General features: G+C 38.4%; 1 protein-coding gene across 2 annotated transcripts in view; it reads left to right on the top strand.

The window, feature by feature from the left end:
• The first annotated feature begins 579 nt into the window (after positions 1 to 579).
• MACC1 (MET transcriptional regulator MACC1) overlaps positions 580 to 26316 on the top strand; it is a 36905-nt gene continuing 11168 nt past the window's right edge. Inside the window, exons 1-4 of one of the 2 annotated variants that reach the window (XM_080577847.1) lie at positions 580 to 794; positions 18392 to 18506; positions 20761 to 22799; positions 25268 to 25456. In XM_080577847.1, the coding sequence (XP_080433973.1) occupies positions 792 to 794; positions 18392 to 18506; positions 20761 to 22799; positions 25268 to 25456 (2346 nt within the window). In that variant the 5' untranslated portion in view covers positions 580 to 791. Of the gene's footprint in view, positions 795 to 14170; positions 15375 to 18391; positions 18507 to 20760; positions 22800 to 25267; positions 25457 to 26316 lie in introns of those variants that run through there. The other variant, XM_080577846.1, reaches the window with a different exon arrangement.

Raw genomic sequence — 26316 nt, 5'->3', positions numbered from 1 at the left:
ATGATCTTTGTCCCTCTAATCCTACAAAACGCTGAAATCAATACTGCAGCACTTGCAATAAAATGTTTAGGAAAACTTACTATTTCCTCAAGGTCACAGAGCCCAAAAGGAAATATTTATCCCTGAATGTCTCAGCCTCACCTCAACGGTAGATATCTTCTCAGGCCATTGCCACCCCTTGTTCATTTGTTTCCTCATACCCACTTGTCTGATTACCTTACATGCACAGAGATGCCCAAACCGGTCCTACAGGTTCATGCGATTTTGGTCACTGTGTTCTTTGCCTGTAAATCTAATTATTTCCAGCCTCAAACTTTATCAGAAAACCATCCTTTGTCCCCCTCCCAGGGTATTCTGCAGACCTGCAACGTGACATGAAAGTACAAAACCTTAGCCATTTTCTAGTGTCTTATAAGGAATGTACATATCCTTTTTCTTTTCCATGTGTGCCTATCTCTCCTCCCCAAGGCGAAACTCCCACACCGCCTCTCCAGGTTTCAGGTGTAATCATAAACTAGCTGAAGGCAATTATGGGTAATGTAGTTCCTTCGCTCACTGCTGTCTGTTTGCACAAGTGGTGTCGGGTACCTGCTAGACTGCAAGTTCCAGCAGGCATTGCTCAGCACCCCTAAGGGACAGGCACACGCCAGGTGTGCTCACAGCAGCTAACCAAGCCCTCAGCACACTGGAATTTTTCAAAGCTGGAGCAAAAAATAGGTGCTCTTTCAACAGTGCTGATGTCCTGAGCCACGGCTTAATTTGGATCTAGGAGAAGGCTTATAGTTTCCAGAATGGTGAGTTGTTTGCTTTTCATTTTTTCTTTCAATATTTTTTTATTGCTTCTGTTTAAAATACTTTGGAGAGTCTGAAAGACTGCAGTAATTATTAACCTGCTACTAATGCTGTAGTCTGCTGCCTTGTTTCTGGACATAGCTATTGCCAGGTACCTCTGGAGAAGGTGCAGAACCTGTGTACGTTTTGGGTTGTGTGATATTGTACCCTAGGGTGGTCTGGGATGTTTGGAGGAGGGCACCATACTTGCTAAGTGCTGGTCATTGCCTTTCCTGGGAGCATAAATAATGGTGAACCTCTTACAACTTTAAATCAGCTGATTTTAAGCTGGCCTTCTGTGTCTTTCTTCTTTTGTGAAATAAGACACGACTGGTGGGTGGGTGTGCATGTGCAGTGCTTTTATTTACCAATTTATTTTGTTGTTGCTATTCAGTTCTGTTTTTCTTTAAGCACTATATGAACTGAAGTATTACTGTTGATGTATGCAGCAGTTGGACTGGCCCCTAGCTTTGTGAGTTAGAGATCTGGAACATGCAAAAGGGTGCTGAACACCACATCGCTATCCTCTCTGTTAACAAGGCAGCTATTAGAAATTGGAAAAATAGAGTTTAAGTAGCACATATACTTCTGACCTTTAACATATTTGTACTGTATTAAAAGGATCCTTGAAATGTAATATCTCTAGGCTAAATGCAGTCAAATGTTTACAGACCTTGAACAAACTCTCTTTATGGCTAAAAAATGACAAGTAGAGCTGGCCAGTCTGTTTAAAAAAATAAAAAATAAAATTCCCACCCCCCCCAAACAAACAAACCCAACCACACATTTAAATGAAAGACAAGGGAGAAACAGTTCTTGTTCTCTTCCCACCTGCTGTTGCTACTCCTCTGATAACACCTCTGCTTTGATATAGATTTCCTTTTTAAGGGAGACTGCTCAAAATCTTAAGAACTTGAGAATAATTTCTGGCTGCCTTCACTATGAAATGGCAATAGGTATCCTACTAAGTAAGGGAGGGAGGGGATCATTATTACTGGGTAGATCTTAGGGAGGCACAAATTACCACACTGGCAACACTCTCCCTAGCCCAAAACCATGTATTTGACAGAGGTTAACGCGAAACACCCCAATGCAGAGCTTACACATTAAAATTAGTTGCACAGTGTCTGTGTTGGTGGGTGATATACAAGGGGCTTTACAGCACAAGTGCAAGCTGGGTATTGTCTTCCTGGAAGCCATAAAATAGTGTTTACCTTGGGTACATTAAAAACAAGGAATATCTATAGTCATATCCACTAAACTATTTAGTGCAACGATATCCTCTGGGAATGTGTTCAACAAGCTAATTATATGTTGCAGTAGAAGGCTTATTGAGTATTAACATGTTTGGTTTAGAATGTACCTCTTCCTGCCTCTCTCTCTCTCTCTCTCCCCCTGCCTCTGTATGTCCTCCCCACCTCCTTACAAGAATGGTTAATTGGGTTCAATTGCACTATTTGCTGTTATTCAGCTTCCTTTTAATTCTTGATCATAGCGACTTTCAACTTGTGGCCAAAGAATATCTGTTAGGTGGACTGTCTCTGAAGGGTTTCTATGAAGGTATCCTATGGAAGGAAAAATTTTGAAATTCACTATGTCTCAAGTCAGATGCCTTTGCTTTCTCTTTTCCAGAGCAGATAAGCTTCTTGAGAAACCGCTCATGTTCATGCTATTGTAAACTTTGTTGTGAGTCCCTGCAGGGGAAGTTCACTCTTGAAAAACAAATGCAAAATAAGTGGATGAAACACCAAAACACATACAGTGGAGGAATATAAGTCGTGCTACTGTAAAAGCCATGAGTCTGAATTCAAAGAACTGGTTAGTCAACCCAATCTGATGGTCACTGAAGGATCTCCTGTATGAATAACTGAGCTCTCTGGCAATGGCAGCTGAGGCATGTCAGACTTCTGCACCACAAATTCTATGTGGTGTACTTGGATGAAAAAGAAAATAAATAAAAATCATAGAGTAAGCATAACTCTGCCTGGAACTGTAGGAAAAGAGATAGAAGAGCCTATAAGATACTTCATAGGATCCTAATTTACCTCCCAGATCCCATGGTGGGAAATGGAATGTGGTTGGAGAAGCAAAAAGGAGCTATGTCAACAATGTCCCTTTCCTGATATTTCCATAGTCTGCTGCTACCACTATAAGCTTACTCTAATTTGACCTTACATCTTTATAATTTCTACTTCTTGCGTGGAAGCCTTCTCCACTCATGCTTTACGCTCTTTCTTGAATTCTTTTCAGTCCTTCTTCTTCTACTCTGTATTATCAGTAGACAGTTTTCTCAGAAACTGAACTCCAGAGTAAAGTCGAGGCCATGTACTAATATAAAACATATATACATTGGTTTTGTAATATTTTCCCATATTTTCATCTGCTTCTAAGTACAGCCCAGTATCTTATCTGCTTTCTTGGTATCTCTGGACTTCAAGAAAACATCCTTATTAAACAGTCCAGGATCATGCATAAACTTTTCCTAAGAAACTACAGTTAGTTTAAAACTCAGTCTACATGAATAATTTTAAATGGCTCCTCCAAAAATGCCTCTTCATGTACTTATCTGCAGCAAGATTAATCTCATGCTATCCAGTTTATTTAGATTTCTGGTAGTTATTTATATTCTGTCCTAGCATTAATAACTGAAGTAAATTTATTTATTTATTTATTTATTTTATTGTGAGCAAATGCTTTCACTTCACTTTTCACTGACCTTACCTTCCCACCCTCAAGAACTTTATTTAAAGTGCCTGCTATGTGAGCATAGGTACTGATGTACCTGCCAAGGAGTGGTAGCAAAGCTGAATGAGGGTTTTGAACTACTAAAAACTTCAGCAAATTGAAGCAAAGTCTTATAGGCTGCAGCAAATGATGTTTTGGATTCGTGGTGATGGGGAAGAAAGGCTTTTAGGTTTGGATGTGTCTAGGTATTCCTTTCAAGGAATTTTATAGGAGGTGTGTGCTGTAATGGTAGGAGTCCCTTTCCTGCATGAATGAACTTCACTGTTTGAGCCAGTCTGCTCAGGAGGAAGCCAGCTGATAACGTGGTTGGAAGTTGCATTATGTACCTTTGGGTGCTGCCTCCCTCTTACTTTACGGGTGACTCTGAAGTATGGAATGCTCTGGAAACCCAGTGAATATTCTGGCAGCCTAGAAGAGGCTCTTCTAAACCTTGTGATATGTACTTACAAAAGACTCTGGATGACAGTTACTGGAATCAAAAATGTAAACAGTTCAATCAGCCATTTTCTTTAGCTTGCTCAATGGGAAAAAGACCTCTTCAAGTTATCAGAGGAGCTCTGTGAATCCAAGTACTTAATAATCTTTGTATTCCTCTTTACAACATACCTTTGAGATGGGGAACTTCCATTTTACTTTCAGTAAAGTCTTGCTTTACATTTAAGTTGCTCTAATGGCTACCTGCTGTTAAATGGCATAGTCCCACTTCTTGTACCTTGCCATTACTTCCCACAGACCAGCACAGGTGAACACTGACTCATTGGTGCCTGGGCCAGCTCACTCTAAGACCAGATAAGTAGCAGTGTTGATGCAAAGGAGGAGTAGGACTGCTGTTTTCTGGAGCAGCCAGACAGATGGCATCCCCAAGAGCAGGCTTAGCCTTAATCACAATGCTGGATGAACTTGTCTCTTGCCTAATGTCTTTAAAAACTTGGGGGATTTGACACTAGCTCTATCCCAATCTTGCTCTGAATGAATTCTCTAATGTCTCTCTTTCTCTGGAAGCATATAATACTTACCTGTTTTAAATGGGAGCTCACAAGTATATAAGTTAATTCTAAAATATTGGCTCTTACTTTAATTTGCATTGACCTCTAGTTAAAAAGTAATGGTATTAATTCAGTTTACACTTTAATTTACTAGTCTAAATTGCTAACAACATCGATTGTCTATTGTGCCAGTCCTCTTGCCATCACACCAAAGCAAACAACTCCTTGCCTATTGGCTGTATCACAGAGCATTCATGTAACGACTTGATGAATTGTTGGAGTTCCCACCTGAGCCTAGATCTGTCAAGAACAAAAATTTCACCAGTAGACTCAAAGCTTCTGACCTATTGCTGGAAGATCCTACAGCCTTATTTCAATCCTATAATCTAATTGGGATCAAACCTTGGGTATGTATTTACAAGGAGAAGAAACTGTATTTCTACATATGCTAAGCTGCGTAATTAAAAGGAAATGACTTTGTCTGAAATAAGTAGGGAGAGGGGTGGGGCAGCTGGCAAGACTTTTAGGTCGTTTGTTTTTATTCATAGGTGATCTCATGCAATAGCAACTCTGAGTCCTGGGGTAAAGCCTGCAATTCAGTGATCATCTTTTTGAATTCCCTCGCTTTGATCCACTAGCCCTAATTTAGCATATCCTCTGTAAAGGTGGGGGATGCAATACAGCAAGGAAACAAGAATTCTCCGTTTATTCGTAGTACTGTCCTAATTTCTGCAGCATAAATTGTCACCTGTTGCTCCATGTGAAATTATAGTGCCATGAAACTGAGTAATAGCCGTTTGTTCTTCTGCTCAGTGCGTGCATGCGTGCTTCTCTCTCTTTGTTGTTGTTGGCTTCCCATTTGAAATTTGGTCTGTTTAACTTGCTTCCTGTAAACTGTATACAACTATCGAGTGAAATGAGCAATGTGACAAACACATTTGTAAAAATGCATTAGCTTTCTAAGGCAACATCTAACAATTACCAGCAGAAGCAGCTGAGAACTGAGGGTGGGGGTGTGGAACAGATAAGCACAACCCAAGACGAGTCCCTTGGCTTTCCATACCTATGACAAACTACAAGCTGGCAAGGGGAGAAGCTGCCCGGTTCTTCAGCTAGATGGTACATAGGCCATGGATTACACTAATTGAACAAGCTCATAAAGCCCCAGTGTTAAACTCCATATAGCTATATGGACTGTAGGAGAAGCCAGCTTGGCTTTCCTGGTAGGATATCAACTTTTTTTTTTTTTTTTTTTTGTGTGTGTGTGTGTGCTCAGAAGCATCTGAGAGGGGTGCATGAATCTAATTCTAATCAACCTAACATAAGATCATAATTTATCTATCTGATCCATGGAGAGCAAAAGGTGCATATAGTGGCTCCTGGGTTACCTGTGCTCTGGCAGGCAGCAAGGCACTTACTGCTCTGCCAGCTGGATCCCTCCCACAGTGACTTGCTTGGCTTGCACCATCAGGTGTCTGCTAATGTGGCTGCTGAGCAGAGAAGCGTTGCTAATCTGGAAAATATGTAAGAGTCCTTTGCACCTTGGAATTCCCCAGTGTGTTCTTAACAGTCGTGATTGTACACCAGTCACAAAACACAGTCAGGAGGTACTGTGTACACTACTGGTGTGCTCCCCCCGAAAACTTTTTTTTTTTTTCCCTGAGAGTTTTCTTGCCCCTCGTGTTATGTATCATACAAGAAACAGAAGAACAATTTGCTTGAAGGCTGTGCTTATTTTTTTTTAATTAATTTTTTATAAAGTAATAAAATGTCAGACTTTTTAAGTTTGACTACTAGTCAGCTGTTCTACACAATAAATGAAAACGTGGAAGAGAGGAAAAAAAATGGTGTGTATTTATTTATCTACATAAATCAGTAATTTTCTGCTACCTGTTATATGTAACTACCATTTACTTGTATGCAATTTTGATAGGTGATTTCTCCTCATAGCTGAAAAGTGAGGCCAAACCTAGCCATGCCAAAGGCTCTCAGGAGGTGTTACGAATACTTGCCTTGTTCTTAAGTTAATTGCCTTCTCAGAGTGTGAACGCTTTGGGATAGAGAAGGGCTCTTGCGGTATTTATGCAGTGACTGTTAAAGCCCTGATCACAGTGGCAGTTTTCTTCCCAAGGCACCCAAACATCCTGTGCTCTGTCACTGGTTTCCTGTGTGGTCTGGGACAAGTTGTTTGGAGCCAGATTTTTTAAGGGGCTTAGTGCTTGTTTACGCAGTTCTTACGGTAGGAGTGGAAGACACGGGAATGTGGCTATCAATCTCTTTGTGTTTTAGTTTTACATCTGTAAACTGGTCTATCTCCACTCCCCCCACCCCCATCCCTGCCCTTCCTTGTCTTGTGTATTAAACAATCAGCTCCTTGTGACCAGGATGTGCTTGCTATATATTTGTACAAAGCTTAGCAGAGGGATGCTGTTGCAGCTAGGCCTGCCAAAATATAAATGAAAAAGTAAACCAAAACCCTAATTTGGATCCCACCATAATATAAACATCAGCTCAGGGTCTCAAGATTGGATGTCTCTAATAATTTCAATTCAATAAAAATGTATTTAGCTTGGCACAGTAATAGCTAGGTGAAAGTCTGCGGCCTTGATTCTGCATAGGGAGAGTAAAGATAATTGCTTTGTTTCTTTTGGCTTTGAAATCCTTGAATAAATCAAATCTAGCCATTCTGAAATAAAACTGGCAGCTATAGGAGCTCCCAGCTTTTGAACTTCTATGCCTGTTGCCCTCAAATATATGTCTCAAGCCCCATTCCTCTTGGGACAGGTAAGTTTGGGCAGCTGAACTGCCTATACATTTCTTGGGTGGCAAATTGACTCTCTCCTAATATGGAGAAAGTGGAGCAAAAGCTTTTTTTTTTTTTTTTTTTTTTAACATTGATCTCTAAAGAATATTAAGAGAAAAGTATTTGTGTGGACATTAGTGATTCAGCATACTGAATGATGATGACAGCCATTGAGTTAGCTTTGTAAAAACTTGCTAAAATCAGTAGTGTGAGGTGAATTTAATGATCTCACCTAAATAACATAATCTGACAACTTTCAGAACAGAACAAACTGTTCTATTACGTTTGTCAAGGCAGTTTGGGCGTATAGTCATGGTGTGAAGCTGAGCACAATCTGCTGTAGTTCTGCGAATCATAACTTGCACCAAACTCAACAAATGTCTTCTCATGTTGCTATTGATGAACTACTGACTGATACTTCTTTTTTTTTTTTGGTGGGTGTGGATGGCTATGCAATAGCTAGTAGAAAAACACTACAATATATAAAGTTTTTTATGCCACAGTTAATTCAGATTTTGAGCAACATTGTGCACATTTCTGCTTATTGCAGACTGAGTTACTATACAAATAAAACTCTAGGCTGAGATGTTAGTAGCTGACCTAAACTAAGTTAATGCCTACACAACATTTGGACAATGCGACTCTGCAAATACTTGCCAAATTAAAGTTTAGATGAAGCTTTGGAAGCAGAATGTATCTCCTTGGAGCTTTGATTTTCATACCTTCTACTCTTCTTGCTCTCTGTAATAGACTGCTCTCGGTTGGAGAATCCTGTGTTCTGCAAATTTCTGCTTCTCATCATCAATGACTTGAAACACAGAAGGATTACCATAAGAAGGGGGCTGAAAATCTCATGTGATAAATTGCACAATCAGGATTACATGCATCTGTAGCAAAGAGATGTGACAGGAGTCTCCTGTAACAACAGCCAAGGAAAAAAACTTCTTAAAGTAACTTGCCATCACAAGGTTGTAATGCAAAGTGTGTTTGGTTTGAAGTTGATAAGTTAAATGTTCAAATGATATCTCCATGTTTTGACACTTGTATACTTTAATCAAGGAACCCCTGACAGTGATGACAAGGATACATGTATAACGATAGGAGTGAGTTGTTTGATCTGAAGTATTTCAGCTGCATTGTACATGTGCTCTGTATGTTTGCTTCTATAGAAAAGGTATAAAGTATGAGACTTCATTTAAAAAAGTGTAATTTCACATATATGAATCTGCGGTATTTCACATAACACATTTTGAACCCTTATTATCTGGAGCAGTAGGAGCAGGTTAAAGGTGCAAAAATCCAGAGTTCCTGCAACGAGATGAGATGGGTAGGGAAATGTTTGATCATCAAAGGCAGCAACTTCACAGAAAAGCTGTGAATTCTTCCTTCTACAAGTGGAGCAAGGACAGTAAGCTTATAAAGACAATGCAAACAAAAAAAGCATTTCTTTAGGGGTGGCATTTGGAAGAGGTTGCTGCACAGGCTGAATCCTCAGAGTTAACACATGGCAGATACCTCCAGCTTCCCAAATAAGAAAGTCAAATACTAGAAAGCTATTAAACTGAAATCTGGGCCACAGGTATATTCCACTTGTAACCTTTTACCTGGTTTCTTTCAATGTGAAGCAAATGTTACTATACTATTGCTGACCAGACTGAAGAAGGCCAGTTAGAGGAACTCCAGCTCCATGAAGGCAGTGACCCCACACAAAATGGCCTGTGCTGGTGCCTGTAGGGCCTCTGAAGCCTAGGCTAAGTGTTCCTTCCAATCTGCTATAGCCAATGTATGAGACGCTATTGGCAATTTCTCCCAGCAGGTAGTAATTGGCCTCCCGTTCTGGAAGAAGAGTATCTGACAAGCCTCAACACTTGGCAGTGTATAAGAATTATCTATTAAAGTAATATTTGTGAAACTAATGCAGCTTTGCATGATGCTTAAATATCCTAGTAGTACCAGATCAATTTTCTACAACTTTTCTTTGGTAATAGCCTATAGAGCTGGAACCAGTGGAGATTGGAGGTAGGGTGCCTGTAGCAGCCTGAGTGGTAGGGCTGTTAGAAAGAGAAAGCTGGAGCTGTGTTGTTGCTTTTGGGGGTGAATAGAGGCAATAAGAGGTTAAAGGCAGCATAGGAATGCCTGGGCAAAAATGGGGGACTTTTCCTATTTGAATAGTTTCAGAGGTCAGCCAGCTGCCTGTGAGAACCTCAGGAATGGTTTCTGCCATTCCTGAGAACTTCAATGTTCTTGAAGTGTTTTCAGTGGGTAACCCTACCTGCAGCATTAAAATATATATATATATTTTTTTTCTGGATGGGAAACCTAGCTTTCCACTGAGGTATTGTATCCATGCTAAGGGTATGTATGACAAAAGGGAGAACTGCTGGGAAAGACACTGCCGTGCAATGGAGAGAATGAAGAACGTAGAGACTGGAGGAAGAGGAGAACTGGAACAACTAGCTCACACAATACTTGTTCTCACTTTTTCTCTTTGAAGTATGACTTTGTCACCACTGCATAAACATAGATGAGATTGGACGTGCTATTCTAACAAGCAGTAAGAAAAGTATAGATTCCCTCTTCTCAACATAGAGGAGCAACTTGTAAAGCAACAAGATTTAAGAACTAAATTTTGACATGTAAGAGCATGGAATTTATTGGGAGCTTGTTGTCTCAAATCTTCTTGAATTCAACTGTTTCCTTAGAGTAACATCCATGGAGATACTGTAGACCAATTTTTACATATAATAGAATTGTTCCTATTCCAGATTATAAAACTACCAGCAATGTTAGAAGCAGCCCTTCCTCTGTTTTCTTATGTAGCACTTCTTAATTCTTCGTCTGAAATATGTAGTCTGCTGTGATCAGAGATGGATTCTTAAATGGGATCTGATATTATGTGGCAATTTATCTTCCTCTTACTTTTTTTTTTTTCCTGGATCATTACCACTTCAGAGTCTGTTTCTATTATTTCATATTAATCATATTATTTCAGTAAAAGTATGACATTTTTAACAGTACTGTTGATAAGAAGTAGTTAAGGGTACAATTTAGATTCAAATGTCCTTCATTAGTAGAGAAATTACCCATTTAAACATAAATCGCTTTACATTTAAAAAGTAAGATTACTTAAGAAGTAAGGTTTTTTTTTTGGGTTTTTTTTTTTTTTCATCTTGGAAAGAGCATGTATAATTGCTATGTAAAGGGAGAGTCTGCAGTATAACAAGAGGTACTGGGTTTGGTTTTTAGAGAACAGAGTATGTTTTTATGAATTCCCCTCCCTTCTTCCCTTCAAAATTGACATTTCAGCAAACAATGTCAAAAGTAACTGCAAAATATTGGCAGGTGTAACATAATGGACAGCTCAGCCAGTTACTAGCAACACGGGCACAGATGTTTTAAATGAAATGACATCTTACTGCCAGAGAAAGTTTTAGCCAAGCTTTGGGTACTATAATTGCCATAAAAAGCAACAAAGAAAATGTGAGCTTTCTGCAGTATACCTTGGAAAGTGTCACAGTGATTAAGACTCCATCTTAAATGCTCTCTTCAGTTTGTTTCTAAAGTGCCAAGAACTATCAAACAAGTTCTTCAGTCAAAGCAGATCAATATATGAAAAACAGGCTTTTTTTTTTTCTTTAATATATATATAATCACAATCTGTCAAGCATATTATTTGTTCTGTCACGTATTCCTGTCTCTGTTATGTGGTCAGAAGTAAAGCAAAATGTAATTTGTGGTTGTGCTGAAGAATGATTATGCTTATGGTTATTAACTTTTTAAGCTAACCTCTAATGACAGCCAGAAGAGTCCTTGCCAAATGGATTTACGTTCTTCTACTATGTTTAATACAGTTATTTTCTTGACATGGGTAGCTGTTTTAGTCATTTGTTTCCACGTTGAGCTTCTTCCATCATTTCTATTCTCTCTGTATCAATCTCCCCTCATATTTCTTGGGAGAGCCAGAAGTGTATTACTTGATTTCCTCCCCTGCCACATCTGCAGGCACTCACCTCAATTTCCAGAAACCAGAACACCAGAGAAAAGGTACTTCATACATGCCTAGATATCAAGCTGATTTTATTTTGAGGTTCACATCGCTTGTTTTGCCTGTACAACCTTTTGCTGTCCAAAATAAAGTGTCGACATGTACCCAGACAGGTACAGCAGGCAATCCAGTTTCACAGCTGAAAGTTCAAGATTGGGTCCTGGCACAGTGTCAGCAACATTGCTTTGTTGTATCAATTTTAGTTTGGAGTAGGAAAAACACATGCAACCTTTGCAGCCTATCCAGCTGATACAGGTGCTTAACATGATTTGTTAATGTTAATTGTAATTATAATGTTAAGAACTTAAAAGCATTGTGAGTGAGTGAGTAAAATGGTGACCCTTCTCTGCAGGTGGATTCCTTGGTACTTTGACTTAATGCCATGAAGAAAGCATAATGTTTGTATGGTTTCTGTTATCACATTGATGGTCCAAATGAGACATATTTAAATGTTGAAAGTCAAGAGGAATTTTTCCCCTGCCTGTGCTCAGCCCTTAAGTTAAAGAGTAATTACTTCTGTGAAACATGTAACTCAGTGAATGCCTGTTCATAATGGAAAACTAGTTCACAACTTGACCTAGGTTTGATTTTCTGGGAATTGTTATCCTTAACTTGCTTTATGAGTGGCTAGTGGATGTGCTGTTTTCTCTATAAAACTGTAAGAGTGTTAAACAGCAAGACGCTACCAAAATTCAGTCTTTGGGGTAGAGAAAGCTTTTTTCTTTTTTTTTTTTTTGTCATGACCTTGTGACTCTGAGACTTTTTTTTTTTAAAGAAATCTCCTTTATTGCTCTTGAAGTCAGCCATGATATTGTAAATCATTCACTACTGTTAATGTTATTGCTGCCCCTCTTCCCTCCCTTCCCCAACTGCTTCCTGCCCTCAAAGACCACAGTTTATATCAGTTTGTATCAGTCCCTTTGCAAATTGTCTTTTGTCACTACTAGGCACAGGCAGGAGCCTTTTCCTGCTAAAAGCATAATAAACACTATGCAGGAAAGTTAGGAGTGCTGCTTAAGCAAAGCCAACGTGCAGGTGCCTGAGATTTCATCTTCACTGACAGGTGAGTTGATCAGTTAACTACCTAGTGTAATTTCTGCATGCAGCTTGGATAGGAGGAAAGGTCTTATTTATTAGAAAGAAGAAAGTAGGGGAAAAATACTCAATATAACGAGTATTTTGGAGGTATCTTGTACTTACAAACCTTGTCAAAAATTGTCAAGTATCTAGGACTGTTTTCACAGTACCTCCAATACTTCCTTGCTTCCCATGTATGTATGACTCAATGCTTCCACAGTATGTATGTTTGTATATGGTCAGTGAGAATCCATTGTGGTTTTTAAAATTATTATTGGCCTTAAAGGCTCTCAAGAAGTAGTAAGAAAATGAGTTTATAGAACAATTAAGGTAATAAACTTGCAAAGTTGGTTGCTCTGTTCAGCAAAAAGAAGAAACAACTTAACAATACAAAGTTGGAACTTTAAGGGCATCCTTACTTTCCATTTTCAGTTCTTTAAAAAATTACTTAGTGATACAGATGGAAGGCAACATTTTTTTTTCCCTAATGTTGAAGAGAAACCTTACTATATTTCAAAGCAGCAGCTACAACCCAAAACACAACATCAAGGTTTATGTGTGTTTTTGAGGCTTCTGGAAAACAGTGTTCCCAAATGTGAGGTTTATAATAAAAAATAAATACCATAGCCCTTATGCTTACTACAAACAATTTTAGAAGCGTAGATGTGTGGGAGGAAAGAAAGGGTACTTCTCTTGTAGAGGGAGTGTAGTCATTTCTGTTTGCATAGTATTCTCCAAACTGGCTGTAAAGCAATGAGTCTTAGGTAGCACAGAGCTAAGCAGAGGTTAAAAAAAGCATTGGTGAAGTTGTGGAAATCTAATGAGAGAATGACCCACTTCAGGTCCCATTTTTATGTTGTGCTAAGTCTACTAGCCCTACCCTTTAAAAGGTAGCTCAAACAAAGTATTACAAGCATTGATTACACTAGTTACAAGTATCTCTGTAGAGAGATGTTTTGGTCTGCAGAAACCTTAAACCCTGAGTTCAGAAAGGAACGTGAGCAGATCTGCAGTACCGACAAAGTGGTAAGTTGCCAGAACTTTGAAAAAGTAGGTATCACATAGTCAACTATTTAACACTGGAATAAATTAGTACGTATATCATATATACACCTCACTATCATTATAGACAAAGTGGCAAGTAAGGGGGTTGCACTAAAGCACTGAGGTTGCTGTTAAGTATCAGTAAGGTAGGTAACACAGGACTTAGAGCTCTTTAGCTGGAACATTAAAAACCACTTTTGTCTCAGTTCAAAAGAGATATGGATGCAATCCTTAACTGTCTCACATGCATCAGGTTAAGAGAGTAAGTCAAAGACTTTATCACTTCAACTGAAAGCTTTGCTTGCTGTCCTGTACTACCATTGACTGCACTACAGTATCACAGTCGAGCCCTGTAATCAGAGATTGGTAAACTCGTATCTAACAACCTGTCCCCAATCTCTGAGCTGTGTAAAGCTCTTCCAGATCATGAATAATAAGGGTCCATTAAAATATGTCCCATTACTGTAACTGATGTTCAGTTAGGAACATGTTAATTTGTTGAGATCAGGCAGTGTTTTAGACTTGATGTGTAGACCCTTTTGAAACCATCTCTTTCCTTTTTTTTTTTTTTTTTTTTTTGTAATTGCTTTCTGTTTATAAATCCTTTTCTTCCCTGCATCTAATGGAAGTTAAATAATTCAGTATACTCAGTATCTGGTCAGGTCAGGAACAATGTATTTAATCTTCTGATGAATAAGCCTTGCTTCCTTTTCAGAAGTAAACTTGTATGTTTAATAACTCAGCCTATATACCTAGCAAGTCATCTTTCCACATGACAGCTGAGTGAGCCTGAGGAATGAAGCACATCTCTATCACCTGCTTGTGTTGCTTCTCTTGTCTCTGCAAATGCCAAAGCTTCCTCCTCTGGATACAAAGGCCATGAATCATTGTGAATAATGACATGGCTGAGTATCAGTGTGTGTGTGCAAGTCCATGGGGTGACACTGCCACAGCAGAGCTCTGCTGTTAATACAGCCTGCTCTTGGAGAGGGGCAAACAGGGCTAAGGTTGAACGAAAGGCATATTGCTAGTGTCTTGCTCTGGGATGTTGATCTTTTAAAAACACAAAGGAATGTCTTTGGTTTTGAGGGCAGAGGCAGTGGAGAAGTGTTTGCTTTTAGGCTTTTTTGTTTTCTTCCTTACCACTATTTAAAGCACAGCAGGACATGTTTTCATTGGTGTAGACTCGGGGAGGGGAGGGAGTGCACTCAAATTTTATAAGACCTGGAAGACATTTTCTAGAGGCATTGCATGCTGCAATAATGCAGTTTGCAGCAAGTCTGTCTCCTGGCTTTTCTGAAAATTTAACTGTTCTACCTGCAGCTTTCTTCTCCCTCTAATATATTTTTCTTCCTCTGTGACCAAGTTGCAGCTTTTTGCCAGAAGCACTGTGGGTCCTGCTTTCCCTGCTCCTATGGGTCACGCAATGCACTCCGAGCTTTAAAAGCAGATTGCACCTAGCAAGCTATTTCTTGGCCTCATACAGAAAAATGCCACGTCTCTCAGCATTCACTCAGGTTCACTCACTGGTCACCTTCATAGCTGATCTCTTTCCAGCCTCTTCACTTCTTCGTTTCCTGCTCACTTCACGCTGTGAGCTGACATACTCTCCCTCAAATAATTCTCTGTATGATTAAGTACTTGTCAGGTTACATCTTTCTTATTTGGTAGCTACAGCAAATGAAAAGCTTAGCTTCTCTTTCTTCCTGTACATAATTCCCTCTTTTTTCACAGCAAAAGGGTTTCATAACTTCCCTCTTCACTTCTGCTCAGCATGGCTTTCTATACCACATGCATTAATCTCTCCTTTCTTGTGGGTGATCATTCTTCCGTATTTTCCCAGGTAAGTTCCTAATTAATAGGGCTGCCCCATCAAAAGTTTTAGATAGGGTGCTATATTTGTCATAGAATTTAACCATGGAAAAAAGGGGGAATATTAGATTTTTCTTATTTTACAGGTCTTGTACAAAGGCACTGGGGATTTAAGCATTTACAGCACTAAGGCTGGAACACAGAATAGACAGGATCCAGCCTGCAGTCAGATCATTTAACTGTGTTCAGGAGGCACATTTCCTGGTACCCCACAGCATGTGTACAGCTTGTCCTCAGCATTTCCCACATCCCTTGGCATTCTGACAAAACGTGGTCATCTTTTTTGCACAGAAACATCTATGTTGTCCCTTTTCCCTCCTCCTCTTCCTGGCTGGCCTGAAGACGTGCCTAAATCACAGGGGCTCCCTCATCATGCTCAAATACCAAGGAATGCTTTCTTGAGGGGGGTGGTGGTTATTTTTGAAAGTAGTTTTCCTTTTCAGTATCCCCCTCTTCTGTCCTTGTGCCAGGCTAGTGCTAAAGGTTTTAAGGAGTTCCCAGAGGGAACTTTTAGGAAATGGCTTATTCTATTTGCAGAAATTCATAGCTTGTATAAAACTTCTATATGCAATTTTGTTGTCATGTCTCTGTCAATATACTCCCACTGTGTACGAGATTTGTTTTTCTTTTTCATTTTCTCTCCCTCCCCCTTCCCGTAGGGTTTCCTATTTTAGCTTTTCTGCAGCTACTTGCACTGTTGTGTGCTCTTTCCTCATCTTTACTTACTGCCTCCCACGTCTCAGAGCTACTGAAATACTTGTGCTTTTTATTAACTGTTTAAAGAACTGTTCTTAGATTAATATGTCAGTTGATCGATAAATCATCAGTCAGAGATCAGTGCTGGCAACACATACACTGGTACTGTAAGAAGTGAACTTTTTTTTTGTACACTTACTGGGAGTTTAGACTATGGATACTTTACACTGGTGATTAAATAACCCTAGTCCGTGATGTAGAAGTCTGAAAATCTTGCATGCTAATATGTGTTCAGTTCTTCAAATTTTGAGTTGCAGCAGCAATGCAAAACACTTTCTTTGTAGTAATGGATATGAATTGTCAAAAATACTGCCATTTACTGCAAATGGAAGGAGCAGTGACATTTTTATACAGGTGTGGGATGTCAGATGTTGGGATGACAGTGTTGGGATGAAGGAGGCATTTTAAGTTCCAGTTTGGCATTGGTATGGCATTAGTACCAGAAGCTGCAAACTATTAGTCTTGGATGCTAGCTTTCACTGCCGTCTGAAATTAGACCTACTAAGGCCAGAGGCTGAGGTTTCTGGCAACAGGGGAACCTGAAAGTCCTTACTGCCCTGCAACAGCAAAACTGCTGGGTAACTTTCAGCCTTAGCCTGACATCAGCCTTGCATCCTGCCTGAGTACAAATCCACATCTGAACAGATTGCCATTTGCTGAATGTAGCCCTTGTGGTAAGAATAAAAAGTACCAATTTACATCTGTAGTGCAGAAAAAATCATGTCTTCAACCATCACCCCGTGCACAATGGAAACAGTCAGCCAGCTTCCAGTTTCTCATTCAGTAATGCTTTGATATAATGCATGCTTCCTTTTTCCCATAACTCACCTACTAAAATTGTAACTGAAAATTCTTTTTTTCTTACAGTCACAAAAAAATCAAGCCCAGTACACACACACACACACACACATATATATATATTCATTTTAATCAAGATCTGAGCAGGCTGTAGTTGCTGCTAAAGAAGTGGCAGTTTGCAATATTTCAGACACCTGAACAAAGCTAGCTTTTCTATCCTGTGGATGCACCACAAAAAAAAAAAAAAAGCTTTAAATCCATATGTCTCCATGTGTTTATTGGTAATCATCCTTTACAACCCCAGTATGTATAAGGACAGTCAGAGTTTTCTTGGAAACTCACCAAGTGATCTCGGTTTATAGCACAGATTTAATGAACTCTCCTGTACAAAGAGGTCTAGAAGACTGTATTTCCTCCAGCTTCCACTGTTGGGATGCAGTAACTTTGGCACATAGGATACCCAACACTCCTTCACAGGCCTGCAATTCCTCTTCCTGGGCAGCTGAAAACAGCAATAAGCAGTAGTACTTGTAAATGTTCATTTCCCTGTCACTTGCCTTAGAGGAATGTCCCTCGTGCCCTGCCTTTGTGAAGGGTTTGCTCTTGACTCTTTTTTTTTTTTTTAACCACAGCACCTGGTTTACAGCTCTCGTGTGGCCATATGCAAATGTTGTCAAAATCAAACAGAACTTCTTGTAACCAGAAGAGAAGAGGAGAGACCTGAACATCCTTTATTAGGTTGTTGCTGTGCTGACATGCACCTCTTGGAAGTGTGTTTTAAGTTATGCGTGTACAGACTAACAGGAAAATCTGACCTGATGTTCACTCGGGGAAGAGCGTAGGAAGAATAATAAAGCAGAAGGGGTCAGAAATATTTTATATCAATTGACAGAGAAAGGAATGGACCTAGATCTTCCCCTTCTAATTCCCGTTTTTAGATAAGGTTGTCTAGAAACTTTGGATGTTTATTTGACCCGATGATCTGCGTGACCTAATCTAGTTGTTCCTGCTCCAGCAGGGGGATTGGACGAGATGATCTTTCAAGGTCCCTTCCAAACCCTAACATTCTGTGATTTTATTTATATATTAAGTTTTTATTCAAGACATTCAGAATGGAAGTTATTGTATAATCGTCTCAGTTCCAACTGCAAGACATTTAGTTGTGTGACGTATTGGACTTCGCCAGGACCTGGGATACTGCGTTGTACTATGACTGTTGCATCTGGTATTTTTGCTGTAAATTAAATAGTAAGACACACTTGGGATTATGATGCTCTTGGGCAGACTCCATAAATTCAGTCTTACACCATAACTTCACTTAGGATTTTTTTTTTCCATTTATCCCATCATAGGAGCAAAGCTCAACTATTCATCAGTTTCTCCTTTTTCAAGTTACATATTTGCTAATGTTTTATACGTTTAACTGTTTCCTAGGAGGAAAACACTTCCAGTAGTGGAACAGCCTCCCTCCATAACTCAGAGATTCCTCGGAGCAGGTCAGAAGGGACTTTGATTGATGTGGATGACCGGACGCCTTCAGCCACCTACAGTATGCATCCTCTGTTATTTTCTTTACTAAGGCTTTCCACCTGAAGTCTGTACTTCTGCAAAGCTCTTGATAGTGTGAAGACTTACAGCTACTCTGTAAATCCCTGCACAACAGAGGTTTTTTGTTTGTTTGCTTGTATTATTTTTGTTTTGCACTACCCAGGCCATCATGGATGTCCCTGGAATCAGAGTGCAAGAAGTTGTCAAGAAGTTCTCTAGGAGAAACTTGACAGCATAAGACAAGTCCCCTGTTATAATAAATGTGGGTCAGGCAGGTTGAGAGGAATTGCTGGAACCATTAACTTTGCATGGATAAATTCTATTTAGAATTCTATATGTTGGTTAACCAAGCTCCTTTCATTTAAGGTTTCTTTAAAATACCAGAAATCTGGAAGGATAATTTCGGAGCTAGTCCAGATTAAAAACTTGAGTTTTAGCCTGTAGAAAATTGTGTTGAATGTCAGCTATTAACCTGAGTTAAAACAAAATTACTTTAATCTCATTGATATGTTAGCCAAAAAGGTAAGAGACAAGATAGAACTTCTCTTAGCTTTCTTCCAGTAGGAGATGTGAGTAACAGTGGGTCTGGCACTTGCTGTGCAATTTGGGGAGTAGGAATTTTTTCTTCGCTAACCTACAGCACCTCAGTAACCTGTGCTGTTATCTTGGCATGAGAAAAGACTCCAGCTTTATAATCTGGGCTCTGCCAGAGTTTTCAGCTCAGACTTTTTCTGTGGATACATACCCTTTAGGAAGGGGAAGGCTGGAGTGTTTTTATTTTTATTTTATTTTTATTTTCATTTTTTAATACATATATATTTATAGAATGTTACTTTGGGGAATATTTACTTTATTTTCTAATAACCGATTCTACTGTAATAGCAACACAACGCAGGGAAAGCTTTTGGACATTGGGCAGAAATGAAAAGCCTTTTCAGCTGGCCCTTGAGCAGTCTGGTGTTCCTGGACAAGCCCAGGTCAGGAGCTGTCTCCAGGCTCACTCACCCCGCCAACAGCGTTCCAGATAAATTCCATTTTGGTTCTTCTCACTCAGGATTTTTCTGGAACTGTAGGAAAAAAAAAAAAAAATCACTGTTTGGGCTTTTTGTCACAGTTCATGAAAAATTGGAAACAAAAAGTACAAATGCTTCAGCATTTTTTTTTTGGTTGAGTGCACTGTCATTCCTACATTTGAGCAGTAATTAATAATTTTGGAGAAGGTGGAAGCTATTATGGGTAGTGTAATAGTGAAGGATGTAGGTATGCTGAATGAATAGCAGTACTGTCTTTCCCCTCTCACATTAAAATTATTTGTAAGGATGTAGGAAGAAGGGATGGTATAGAAAAATAGTGGCAAACTATTAGTGACAAAAAACTTTTGCATAAAAAGTTTCAGTCACTGTTTGTTGCAGGAAGAATGAGTCTTAACCTATAAACCAGCTTTTGGGAACTGTTATTAATATAGACTTGAGGCAACTTATATTCACAACAAATAGACATTGTTGTTAGTAATGAGTATTTTTATTAGAAGCCATATTTAAATATTACTTGTATCCTTATTTGCCTTTTTAAGTGCAATCTCAAAAACTAATAGCCACAAAAACATTTCTCTCAATTTCAAATTGTGCAATTCATAAATTATACCAATGAATTTTTAAAAGGAGAGATAGTGTAACAAATTCCACTAAGACTGAGATGAATTGTAAGAGTGCTGTTATCAATTAAATGCATGTGCACTACCATGAAAGGGAATCCTGAATAATGCATTTATCTGTATTGTCTATGGTGTTCAAAAACTGAAACAGTAGTTGTTTAATCTTTTTATAGAGAAAAAAAAAGGAAAGAAGGAAAGAAATGCATGAAATTTTGTAATAGGCCAAAGATTACTGAAATGTAAGGGTTTAAAGCTTATGGTACCTTAGTATACTTGATGCCAATTAATAGTTCTAGGAGTTGGTAATGATCAGCACCTTGCAGATGATGCTTTACATCCTTCAGCACTAATTCATTTGCACACTTTTTTTTTTTTATTAACAAAATTCTTAATGTTGCTTAGAAATCAATATTGATGCTCTTTAAAGACCTGAAGAAGAAATATATAAATGTGTTCCTTAACGACTTGATTCGTATGCGTTTTAGGGGGATAAATTTAGTCACCTGTCATCAATTTAATAGAGTATTGGTTAGAAATGAATGAAATGTGCCAAGTTTCTGTGATTTAGGAAATACTTCTGTTTTTTTTTTCTTTTAAACAGATGTCAATGAAAGTAAATTGGATTTGGATATTGACTGGTCTGACCTATTCGAACATGCCCATGTTGTTTCCAAGACCAATCCTTTTTGGAACGAATTGTCAGCCTCCAACCCTTTTGTACATGACATAGCTGCTTCCAATAGAAATGCAAATAATAAATACCTTTCTGTCTTGAAAGAAAAACCCTATTTGTTCTCTAAAGTTTCTAGCAATAGGGATTCTTTGGCTTCCTCAGGTGATGAGCTAGATATTGATTGTCTTCTAAGAAAGACCTCAGCAAGAAGATCTGGACGATCCAAGAGTGTCTCTGACTTCTTGGATATTATTGATAACCGAAGATTTAATCCTTGCAAGACAATACCTCAAAAAACTATAACTTCAGACATTACATATCTTCAAAATGACCGCGAAGCCTACAAGATGGCTTGGTTGAATCACCGACAGCTGACTCGGTCTTGCCTAGATTTAGAAGCCATGAGCCATAGTCCTGGATGGGCACAGACGCAAGCTACTGACATTCATATAGTTTGTAAACTGAACCATGAAGGGGGTTCAGTTCAGCTACCTGACTCTGATATCAATGTTCACATCCCCGTGGGTCACGTATTACCTGGAGAATTCCAAGAAGTTGGTTTAAGAGCTATTCTTAATCCTCCCTCGTCATTTAACAATGAGCTGTCTAGCACTGTAAGTCCTCTGATAGAACTCACGCTGAGCAACCTCAACACGAAGGAAGCTATTTTCCTAGAGGTGAAAGTTGCAGCTCAAGTGAAGAATGATCCTCTCAGCCAGGTTATGAGTGATATTGTGTGTTTTTTTAGTTTCAGTAAAGAAGGACCTTTTAAGAAACTGGAGAATTGCTACACTTATCAAGATACCATACAAGTGAAACTAACAGACCTAAGTCATGTGATGTACGCAGTGATTGCAGTCCAGGCAAACAAACTGCAGCCTCCAGCCACTAATGTCTGGGATTATGTTCATAGAACTGTCTCAGTTGGAATTTATGGTCCCAAATATATTCATCCATCTTTTACAACAGTTTTTGCAGTGTTTGGTCATAACTACATTCCAGGAAAACTTACAATTTGTGATATAAAAAAGGGGGGGAAAAATATGCCTCCTGTTGTGTTTCAGCTGTGGGGAAAACATACATTTCTGCTGGAAAAGCCCCAGGATCTAAACATTTCTTTGGTATCCTGTGATCCAGATTTTGAAGTAAAGATGGAAGACCAAAGCAAAAATATCAAAGAGGAGCAACTGAAAACTGGTGAAATGGTCCGACACCAATTCCTGTTTTCCATGCTAGGATGCAGGGAGATGCATTTCTTTGTTTTTCTTGTTCAGATTAAAGTCTTAAGAAGTAGCCAAGTAATGCAGTTCCATGTTACAACCCCTGATCCAGCTCCAAAATTATGTGGAATTATCAGTAGGCCAAAACGCTTACAAAAACGCAAAGAAATCAAGTCTGCACCTTTATTTTTAATACCAACAGTTAAATACCCAAAGTTTCAAGACAAAATCTTAAATGTTAATACTTATGGAGTGGCTTTGAAAACTGTGTTACGTCAAAATAAGATTGACTATTTGTTAGAATATTTTAAAGGGGATACAATAGCACTTCTTGGTGAAGATAAAGTAAAAGCCATCGGACAAACTAAAATAAAGGAGTGGTATGTAGGAGTTCTCAGAAAAAAGATTGGTCTGGTACATTGCAAAAACATAAAAGTGATTTCTAAAGAGCAAGCTATGGACACTACTGACAGTGAGCTAACAACCAGGAATCTTGTTGAACAAATCGTATTGCCATTTAAAAAACTGACTTATATCTACTCAGTAGTTTTATCTACGGTGTCAGAGAGTGTTTATGACTGGAGAGCTTTGTCTGACATGCTAGGATATTCACATATGTCTTTGGATGACTTTAATGAGGCACATGGTGATAAAGAATCAGACAGAGTTGCACATGTTGTGAAGAGGCTAAAGGAAGACTGCCATGCTAACAAAAAAAAGAGACTATTCCTTTATGAGCTCATTATTGTAAGTATTGCATGAACTAACTTGGTTATTGGGAATATACTGCCAACAGGCTACTCTATAGTAATGTATGAACAACAAAATGCTGTTCTGCACCTCTATAGGATTCTTTACAAACCCTAACATATTACTGAAACTTGCAGATACCTATAGGTGGAAAGTACATTTAGATTCTCATGAAAAAAAATGCTACGATCAATTCATTCTAAATAGTGTTCTGTAAGAGTTCCAGGAGCCTTGCTCATGTGTGATTACTTATTTTAAAAAAAAAAAAAAAAAAAGGCCAGGATTGAAATAGTTCTCTTTTGTCATGGAAGTCATGATCATGGTAAACGGTTTCCCTGAGTAATTCACAATCCCAATTGGAAGCAATTAGCAACCATGTAGTTTGGGAACTCTATTATTAGTATATCTGCTGTAATATGCATCTCTAAGATTGCGTTATGTTTTTAAAGCAAGGAAATCATGACCCACCTGTTGAAGACAACATTTTCATTCTATACATGACAACTTCATAGTTAATGTTGTAGCTACCTAAAGACAGTAATAAAAGTATTTTAATACATATTTTCATGGGCCTCAGTTGCAAGCCACTGAACAACTTCTACCTGATGCAGTACTGTTACATGTGAATTATATGATTTACTCCTAAATGCTTCCAGGTTATTGGTTGCATTTTAAAGCATATTATTTTGCCTGCAAATAATTAAAATATTTAATAATAAAATAAATATTAATTTAAATCCTGTAAATTTACTCATAGAGCTGCGTGCACACTAATTTGGAATTCAGGATTACTCAATACTGTCCTTGGCTCTGCCTGAAAGTGTTCTAGTATATTTAGGGACAAAAGAAAATTAAGTTTTTCATTCAAAGATGAAGTGTGTGTAAACAAAAAATGTGTGTTTAAAAATTCATGTTTTAAAAATACGTGAATTCAGCCTTTCATCTGAAACCTTTTGACTGTCCCTGTGAATTGCAAACCTCAACAGGGTGTGCTTCTCATAACTAGTTTGTTCTCTTTGAAGTACTGACAGCAATTTCAGCAAAAGGATTCAGAAAATTTTGGCAGCAGTGGTGATTTACACAATTCCTAAGCCTGCACTAAATGAAATAAAACTGAACAAGTACAAAGTACAGTTTAGCTTGCTGTCTCTGTACAAAAAATGGTGGGAGAAGTTAAAAATGAAAATGATCCAAACTTTTGATTGAATATGATGATATGAAGGGGTCACACCAGAACAGGCAAAAAGTAGGGTGCAATTAAATTAACAAGATTTTTTTTTTTTTTTGAGATGTATATGATTATGAGCTATGAAATGCAAAAACAGTTCCCTGTTTTTCTAAAGCTAGACTTAAAGACTTATCTTTTATCTTACTTGTTGGTAGAATTTACTGAATAGTTATTTTAATTAATTTCCTGTTTTCATGTCTAATAAGGTTCTTGGTTCTCATCAGATCAAAGACAAACTGAACAGCTTGGTGTACGCTTTGCTGAAGTGTAAAGGGATTTGGTATTGTACACTATAGTCTGCTTCTTGTTAGCAACTTCAGTATTTTATTCTAGACAGGTAGTAGCATGAGAGAGTTTGGGATCCATATTCAGTATTTTCTAATTAGTTAAGTTATATTAGACATCTTTCATACCAAAAATTCTACTGTTTACAATGAGGATTTTTATTTTTTTTTGACTAAATTTTACAAATATCTATTTTATAGATAAATGCTTGATATTTTATTGAAAATCTGGAAACTAAGGAGCTTTTCTGGGTTTGGTTCTTGATCTTGTACTGAAAAGTCAGTATTTACAGTGGAACATTCTGCTTTTAATTTAAGGAGGAAAAAAAACTATTTACGTATTTTTTTATTAGCTCTTGTGTAAGCAAATAAGAAAGGACAACACAACATATCTTCATTTCAGGGCTTCACTGCTGGAAACACTTAATTTGTTTGTTCTTGGAAGATCATTTAGCATACAGGAATGAAGACTTTAATGCTTGCATTTCTGTGAAATGGTCAGCAAATTATTGGTTCTGTGGGGGAGTAAATCAAAGGGTACTGGCCATTGTAATCAATGATTTTCTGGAAAAGTAAACCAAGGACCACACTTTAGTATAAGAGTGCTCTAATTTCATTTTTAAGTTCCATGTCATTCTTTAAGAAGCTCAGTTTGATGTCCCAGATATTTTTTGCTGAAGAAAAATATTTTTCCTTTAGGATCCTTGAGCTTGGCAGCACCCATGTGACACTGGAATGCTGAAGCACATGAATGCCAGACTAATTTTTTTCTTAAGTTTATGGGCAGTTTTCCTATGAAATTATTGACAATACCTTTTGGGGAAAGTAAAACCTGAGGAGGGGAAGCTGTTCTGTCTGCTTAAAATTGCAGAGTAGTGCTGCGAAAACAAATTATAATGATGTTTGTAGGAAATTCCTTGGTGAAGGAACACTAATGAAAATGATTGTTGCAGGCACTTTTGAAAATAGATTGCCAGGGATTAGTGGCACGTCTTACCCAGGACACCATCATTTTGACTTCGGCTGTGAAGCTTGGCAAATACTGGCGGGAGCTCGCAGAGAAGCTAGCCCGACTCACAAAGCAGCAAATAGAGGCTTATGAGGTACCCCACCAAGGAAAAAGCGGAGCAGTAGCTCTGGAGGTAAGGCTCTGGTGTAAAGCAGTGTACATGCTTGCTCCTCAAATGCAGTCAATGACCTTTCTTCTTCCTTGCTATGTGCAGAAGAAACGCTTTTCCATTTTGTGTTTGTGTCAGATTTGTCACCTTTTAACTCAGGCAAGACAAACTCTGACACCAATTCCACCTCTGTCCTATTATATGAACCTGACAAACCCTGTTTTAATTGCTTAATTTGCCATTCAGTTCATGCTATTTACCCTCCTTTGTAAAGCACTCTGGTTAAACAGAAGTGTGACTTCTAAATAAAAATCAAGTTGTCCTCTCAGATGTATTTTAGTGTGTACACATTTAAAAAGAAGTTCAGGTACCTAAATATATCTCTAGTGCTATTTGAAGGTGCTCAAAGGTACCCATGGCATCCATGCAATGTGACAGAGATGTCACAAGACTTAGGCTGGGCTCACACTCATGCTTCTCAGTTGAGGGCCAGCCTGTGCTCCTGACACACCTTTGCCTGGGCATCCAAGTTGCTTCCTGTATTTCTCTACTTTAACACCAAAGCAATGGGATCCACTGTTGGAACTGATCCAGAACTGTGGGATCCACAGAGTTGTGTGCCAATGACTACTAGGTCTCAGACTAGGTTTTATCCTGAGCATCCTCTTTTTGAGTGTTACTGAATGACACTCATAAATGGACCTTTCTGTTTAGCTTTTGCATTCAGGATAGACTCTCCCTTTGCCTCTACTATCTATTCCCTTATTATTGCAAATAATACACAATATCGAGCCTAAATTCCTTTTCTCTCAAATCTCAGTACCTAATGAACTGCTTCAATTTCCCATTCATACCTGCACAACAACTTGAAATTAAATTTTTAT

Source organism: Anser brachyrhynchus (genome assembly GCF_964034855.1).
Source record: "Anser brachyrhynchus genome assembly, chromosome: 2".
Classification (NCBI taxonomy): domain Eukaryota; kingdom Metazoa; phylum Chordata; class Aves; order Anseriformes; family Anatidae; genus Anser; species Anser brachyrhynchus.
This window is presented reverse-complemented; position numbering and strand designations above follow the sequence as displayed.